This window comes from Scyliorhinus torazame, chromosome 5 (assembly GCF_047496885.1).
Source record: "Scyliorhinus torazame isolate Kashiwa2021f chromosome 5, sScyTor2.1, whole genome shotgun sequence".
In the NCBI taxonomy this organism is placed as follows: Eukaryota; Metazoa; Chordata; class Chondrichthyes; order Carcharhiniformes; family Scyliorhinidae; genus Scyliorhinus; species Scyliorhinus torazame.
The window spans coordinates 107,233,768-107,241,923 of record NC_092711.1 but is presented as its reverse complement, the minus strand read 5'-3'; the positions used below and the strand labels follow the sequence as shown (position 1 = coordinate 107,241,923).

Here is an 8,156-nt window from a genome sequence, read left to right as displayed (position 1 = left end):
ACTAATGCCTTGTTTTAGCTCGACTTCCCCATGTTTATATTCTATTCCCTTTGAAATAAATGTCAACATTCAATTTGTCTCCATATTACCTGCAGAACTTGCTTTGTGTGGTTTCTGCACGAGGACCCCCAATTACGCCATTACTTCAGCTTTCTCCAGTCTTTCTCCATCTAAATAATTTTCCGTTATGTTCTTCCGCCTATCAAAGTGTCTAACCTCACATTTTCCTACATTATGTTTCATCTGCCAAGTTTTTACTCAGTAAGTTACGCTGTCTCTGTCCCTCTGTGGATATTCTGTATACCTCACCACTTGCCTTTCTATTTTTGTATCAGCAGCCATGGCAAGAGTACATTCACTTATTAAACACAGTTTTGAAATTCATGTATATCACAACTACTGGTCCCCCTCTCTCTCGCCTTCTCGTTATCACCTCAAAGAATTGCAATAAATTTGTCAGGCATGATTTACCCTTCACGAAGCCGGGCAGACCCAGCTTGATTACACTCTGTATGCTTAAATGCTCAGCTATTAATGTCCCTGGCCTATAGTTACCTGTTTTTGATTCCCTCCCTTTTCAATAAGGGTGATACATTGGCAGTTTCCCAATCCTCTTGGGGTAAGGTGGGAGGAGCCTGGAGTGGAGCTTATAAACCAGCACAGAACAGGCGGGCCGAATGGCCTGTTTCCCTGCTGTTCACTTTCTGAAACTTTCGAATCCAATATCCGTAAATTCTCAGGGTAAAGGATTGTGTCCACCTCAGCTCCGAGCTGGGAAACCGGACAGATCCCAAACTGGGAAATGGAAACCTTTAAAATCCAACAAAAAACACATTTCTCTCACATCTAACCCGCGGTTCCATTGTCTCCGGAATTCCCCATTTTATTTACATTTATTGTACATTTTCTGCTGATCCCAACCCGCGGGAACCGTCCGTCTCTGTCCTCCTGCCCTCGGCTGAAGACGTCTCCGCTCAGAGATTCGTCTCCCTCAGCTGCTTAGTGAGAGGTTTCTCCCCCCGAGAGATCTTCGTCAAGTGGACCGTCAATGACAAGCCGATGAATCCCGGGAACTACAAGAACACCGAGGTGATGGCGGAGAACGGCAATAGCTCCTTCTTCATGTACAGCCTGTTATCCATTGCAGCGGAGGAGTGGGCCAGCGGCGCTTCTTACTCCTGTGTGGTGGGACATGAAGCCATCCCCTTGAAGATCATCAACAGAACGGTTGATAAATCCAGCGGTAAACCCAGTTTTGTGAACATTTCCCTCGCTCTGATGGACACCGTCAATTCATGTCAATGAGAGTCTATCAATTGCATTTCGAACTAAAATAAAAATAATAAAAACGTTTTCCTCCAATTGTGATTTAAATGCACAGCCGCTTAATTAATGGAGCTTCCACTTTGCTGATATTAGATCTGTTCAATGAGACCCGGATTTCTACAGGTCTCAGCCCCAAGTCTGATATAACCAGAGCTCCCAGCTCAGATGCACCCTGGGTTAGAGACAGAATGAAACTCATTCATTACAGGATTAATTTACTTTCCTCCGGCTGAGGAGAAATCGGACAATTCCCCATTTCAGACAAACAAACCCATCATATTTAGACCGCGGTGTTCCTGCTTCTCCCATTGTCCATCCCATTAAAATTAATGTCAGCTTTAAGTTGCTGCATCACACCCACTGGGAACTGAATTGAGGGTCACACAGAAACATGGACCAACAATCCCCAGTCAAAGAGAGGGGAAAGGGAAATTGTTAATCCACTGTCTCCCCACTTCCCCAACAAAGAGAGGGGGAGGGGCATTAGTCAATCCACTGCACCCCCACTTACCCAACAGAGAGGGGGAGAGGCATTAGTTATTCCACTGTCTCCCCACTTACCCAACAGAGTAAGGGGAGGGGCGTTAGGTAATCCACTGTGCGCCCCCTTCCCCAACAGAGAGAGGTGGAGGGGCATTAGTTAACCCACTGTACACCCGCTTCCAACAATGAGTGGAGCGGCATTATTTAATCCACTGTACCCACACTTCCCCAACAAAGAGAGCAAAGGGGCAATACTAACCCATTTTACCTCCACATTCCCGACCAAAAGAGGAGGAAGGTGATGAGTGAACTCCCTCTATCTCCACCTCCAGCAGGGAGAACCCAAAGGCAATTTGCTGAGCTGACCAGAGAGAGGGAGATTATTAACTCAATATCTTCCCAGTCCCCAAGCAGGGAGTTTGGAAGTAAACCCTTCTCTAGACTAAGAACTCAGTTACTGACATTACAAGACGGCATGTAGCTTACTGGCTGAAGGGTTTAAAAGGCCACAATGACAAAGATGTTCTGAAAGTATCTATTTGTGCAACATAATTGTTTTAGCACTCTTGTTCGTCTTATCAGTAAGCTAAAACTGATTCCCCATAATCTAAATCCAGACTGGTGATTGAATTCTCCCTGGGTTTTCACTGTTCTCTCCTGAGGCACCTCCTTGTACTTTTGCATTCGGTCACCTGATGGCAGCTTGCAACTCACAGAAAACACATTTATAAGCAAAAAGTTCAACATATTCTACATCGGTATCAATAATACCCACAACTGGCAAAGCTACAGGCAGCTGATACAAACACACAGACAGATTAAGACACAAACACTACACACACATGCACACAGACCCACACACGCTCACGCGTAGACACAAACACACACATAGACACACACATAGAAACACATGCATGAATATACACCCACGCACAACGAACCACACATATTTTGACACAAAAACACACGCAAACATGCGCAAAAATTCACAAACATGCACATAAACACAAAAAGACACATGTTTATACACACACATACACACGTGCAGCCACACACACAAATCCACACACAAGCGGCTACACAAATGTACACAGACATATACAACCACATGTCCACACAGATACACAAACATATAAAACCAGACAAGTAGGCTGACAGAAGAATATGAAACACAAATATAACCAATAACATGTACATTAGCAGAATTTTACGATGACAGAAATATTTCCATTCAAACAGAGACAATAATCCACATTAACACACTAATGGGCACACGTGGACCATATTAGCAGATTCGTACACACATTGACACGAACACACATGAATACACATGGGGTCATCAATACACATCAATAGATAGTTAGAAACAACCATCAACGCATAAATCGCACTGCTGCCTCACAGCGCCATAAACCCGGGTTCAATTCCAGCCTCGGGTGATTGTCGGTGTGGAGTTTCCACGTTCTCCCGGGTCTATTCCTGTTTCCACCGCGTGCTCCAGTTTCCTCCCACAGTGCAAAGATGTGCAGGTTAGGTGGATTGGCCATGCTATATTACCCCTTAGTGCCCACAACGTGAGGTGGGGTTACGAGGTTCTGGGGACAGGGCAGGGGCATGCGTCCAGGTAGAATGCTCTTTCGGAGGGTCGGTGCAGACTCAATGGGCCGAATGGCCTCGTTCGGAACAGTAGGGATTTTACGATAATGATTCTATGATGAAATACACACATGAACAAACACACACAAACGCACTTATCCAGACACAAACATTAAGACACTGACATGCATGTTGAACGTATAAAGACACATTAACACTTTTATTACTGGAAAGGGAAGTATAAACTGATATTAACACAGGCATTAATATATAAACATAGACTTCAACACACAAACACACACAATCAAACACTCATATATACACATTAACAGAAGATAAACAAAGTTCCCATACAGACGCTGACACACAAATACAGAGATCAATACTAACTGACACATGAACACACACAATGACACTTACAAAGACATCGGGACACACAACAGAAGAGTAAAGAAACACGAATTTCGCATCTACACAGCCACAAAAGATAAAGAACAAACACAAACGGCAGGCAATGGCGGCACGGTGGCATAGTGGTTAGCACTGCAGCCTCACGCCACCATGGACCTGGGGTTGATCCCGCTCCTGGGTCTCTGTCCCAGTGGAGTTTCTCCGTGACCCGTGGGTCTCACCCCGACAACCCAAAGATGTGCAGGGTAGGTGGATTGGCTACGCTAACTTGCCCCTTAATTGGAAGAAAAAAGTTACAGAGATCGATTTCTGAGTGGCATGAACTCAATAGTAGATATGCAATGGAAATATATTAAAGAATGAATTAGCAGCGGGAGAAAATGAAGCGAGAATATTAAAAATATATCCTGGATTAATAAACAATCTAATTATATTTATTCGGCTCTATCCCCGTAGATACCACAGAGCACACCTGGACTGAAGACAATGAGGATGATAACGGCAACATCTGGACAACCGCTTCCACATTCATCACCCTGTTCTTCCTGAGCATTTCCTACAGCGCTGCAGTCACTCTGGTGAAGGTGAGAAGATTCAATCCACTCACACTTCAAACTGACAGAAGCCGTTTCAAAAATCTCTAAATGTTTGATTGATTAAAAACTCTAACATCAATGTCCCAGATCATAAACATCTGCTTCATCATTTTCTCTCTCTTTTACAGATCAAGTGATCGGTTGACTTTCGGGCGCTGTAGATTTTCCTCAGCTGTTTATTATGATCTGTGTGTGACAGAAATACAATATCTCCTCTTGGTGACTCTCACAGTAAAATTCTCTCAGTTTATTATTCTGCATCTGTAACTGAGACAATCATGGACAGTATTTCTGCTTTTCAGTTTGAAATGTACGAGATAATTTTGGCTGTAATGTAATTGTAGCTAATAATTTCTCTCAATGTTATGTCTAAATAAGTAACTTATCTCGTTCCTTATTTACAACAGTTGCCTTCCCTTTATGTTGAGCTCCTGTCCTCTCTTTCTGGTGTCTGTTACAGTTGTACATACATTTGGCAGCTCAGAGGGCACGTGGTCTGTTCTCACTGTGACCCTCAATCGTTATGTTCCCTTTTGTAAACATCAAAATAAACTTTTCTGTAATATTTTCTCTGAAATTGTAATAAATATTGAATGAAAAATGAAGAAAATAAGACTTTGCTGAACTCCTTTCTCTCAGGCCCATCGGCACCGCTCCATTTCCCCGATTATCCAGTTGTCTCCCCTTTCCCAGACAGATATTTCTCACCAGTCCTGTCTGGGATGTTTCTGAACTCAAGGCCCCAGTGAAAGCGCCACTGCGCCACCAGGCGGCCAATCCGGGTAACGACACCTTCGCCTTTGCCTTATTTTGGTAAACTCCAGAGACAGAATGCCAGCTAAAGAATTCCACGGATTCACTGCCCTCTGAGAGAAGAAATGTCTCCTCATCTCTGTCCTAAATTTGAGACCCCTTACTCTGAGATTATGCCCTTTGGTCCTAGACTCTCCCACAAGAGGAAACAATATGATTTTTCAGGCTGTGTAACTGGTTAAAGCTCTTTCCACAGTCAGTTCACTGGAACACACTCACTCAGGTGTGTGTGTGTCTCGGGGCGTTTCCAGTCACACTGATGTTTGAAATCTCTTCCCACAGTCAGAACAGACAAGCACATTGACAGTTAGATCCGAATGAATTGAGTGACTTGTCAGATCTTGATGTTATTTTTGGTTCGAGTTGTGCAACTGCCAATCCTCCCGTTCTAATGCCTGAAAAAGAAGTTTACAAAAATGATCACTGTAAGAATAGGATAGAAATTCAAAACAGATCATTTTAGTTTCTATCGAACCTTCTTTCCTCTCTTGCTTTTCCCAAGCATGGGTCCAGTCAAAATAAAAGACCAAAATCAGCTAGAAGCCCCAACAAAAGTGTCGGGAACCTTCCTAACTGAACCAGAATATTGTTCCCAATGTCTCTGAAACACTCTGTCCGCTGAGGTATCTACTGGGTGTGGAAGGTGTCAAGCATTCCGGTGGATACCACATGCTCCCTCTGCAGGGCCACTGGGAACAGACAAGACCACGGAACAGAAGTCGGCAGCCAGAGTAACCACCGAACCCCCCATAATAATAATTTTTATTCAACCAAGTAGGCTTACATTAACACTGCAATTAAGTTACTATGAAAAGCGCCTAGTTAGCACATTCCGGCGCATGTTTGGGTACATAGACGGAGAATTCAGAATGCCCAATTCACCCAACAGAACGTCTTTCGGGACTTGTGGGAGGAAACCGGAGCACCCGGAGGAAACCCACAAGGAGAACATGCAGAATCCGCACAGACAGTGACCCTAGCTGGACATCGAATCTGGAACCCTCGAACTGTGAAGCAACGGTGCTAACCACTAAGAACAAAGAAAAGTACAGCACAGGAACAGGCCCTTCGGCCCTCAAAGCCTGTGACGACCATGCTGCCTGTCTGAACTGAAATCTTCTAAACTTTCTGGGTCCGTATCCCTCTATTCCCAACCTTTTTATGTATTTGTCAACAAGCCTCTTCAATGTCACTATTGTCCCTGCTTCCACTACCTCCTCCGGCAGCGAATTCCAGGCACCCACTACCCTCTGTGTAAAAAACTTGCCTCGTACATCTCCTCCAAACCTTGCCCCTCGCACCTTAAACCTATACCCCCTAGTAATTGACCCCTCTACCCTGGGAAAAAGCCTCTGACTATCCACTCTGCCTATGCCCCTCATAATTTTGTAGACCTCTATCAGGTCGCCCCTCAACCTCTGTCGTTCCAGTGAGAACAAACAGAGTTTATTCAACCGCTCCTCATAGCTAACGCCCTCCATACGAGCCAACATCCTGGTAAATCTCTTCTGCACCCTCTCTAAAGCCTCCACATCCTTCTAGTAGTGTGGCGACCAGAATTGAACACTATACTCCAAGTGCAGCCTAAATAAGGTTCTTTTATTAAAAAAAATTTTTTATTAAAGGTTTTCATAAAATATCAATAACAAAATGTGAAAGAAAAAAAGAACCCAACAGGGTTAAGTCCAAAACACAATCTAAAAAAGCAACCCCCCAAACCCCTCCCCCCCGTACCTAAATAATAAATTAACATTAACACCCCGACTTAAGACAACAGGTGTATACACCCCCTCAGACCCTTCCAGTGTAAATAACATAAACAAAAATAAAGTAAACCCCCCGCCCCCCCCCCCCACCCCACTCTCCGAGCTGCTGCTGCCATTGACCAATGTCTATCGTTCTGCCAGAAAGTCTAAGAACGGTTGCCACCGCCTAAAGAACCCTTGAACCGACCCTCTCAAGGCAAATTTCACCCTCTCTAATTTAATGAACCCTGCCATATCGCTGATCCAGGATTCCACGCTTGGGGGCCTCGTATCTTTCCACTGAAGGAGAATCCTTCGCCGGGCTACCAGGGACGCAAAGGCCAGAACTCCGGCCTCTTTCGCCTCCTGCACTCCCGGCTCCTCTGCCACCCCAAATATTGCGAGCCCCCAGCCCGGTTTGACCCTGGATCCTACCACCCTCGACACTGTCCTCTCTACGCCCTGCAAAATTCCTCCAGCGCTGGGCATGTCCAGAACATATGGGTGTGATTTGCTGGGCTCCCTGAGCACCTAACACACCTGTCCTCACCCCCAAAGAACCTGCTCATCCTTGTCCCGGTCATGTGTGCCCTGTGCAGCACCTTAAACTGTATGAGGCTGTGCCTCGCGCACGAAGAGGAAGAGTTCACCCTTCCTAGGGCATCTGCCCATGTCCCCTCTTCGATCTCCTCTCCCAACTCCTCCTCCCACTTACCTTTCAACTCCACCACTGAGGCCTCCTCCTCCTCCTGCATCACCTGGTAAGTTGCCGAGATCTTCCCCACTCCCACCCACCCCCCCCGAGAGCACCCTGTCCTGTACTGTGTGTGGCAGTAGCCGTGGGAATTCCACCACCTGCCGTCTGGCAAACGCCCTTACCTGTAAGTACCTGAAGGTGTTCCCCGGGGGGAGCCCGTACTTCTCCTCCAGCTCACCCAAACTCGCGAACTTCCCGTCCAAAAACAGGTCCCCCATCTTTCGTATCCCTGCCCTGTGCCACCCCGAAAACCCTCCACCTGTTCTTCCTGGGGTGAACCGGTGGTTCCCCCGTAATGTGGTCCACGCCGAGGCCCTAACTTCGCCCCCAATGCCGCCTCCACTGCCCCCAAATTTTGAGGGCCGCCACCACCACCGGGCTCGTGGTATACCTCCTTGGAGGGAGCAGCAGCGGTGCCATTGCCAGCGC

General features: G+C 46.0%; 1 gene segment (V, D, J or C); it reads left to right on the top strand.

Annotated features, from left to right (window-relative positions):
- The first annotated feature begins 917 nt into the window (after nt 1-917).
- Nucleotides 918-4,607, top strand: LOC140422674 (Ig heavy chain C region, membrane-bound form-like). The segment is given in 3 exon segments: nt 918-1,243; nt 4,273-4,400; nt 4,541-4,607. Coding segments are annotated over 3 exon segments (321 nt in total).
- Nucleotides 4,608-8,156: the final 3,549 nt, after the last annotated feature.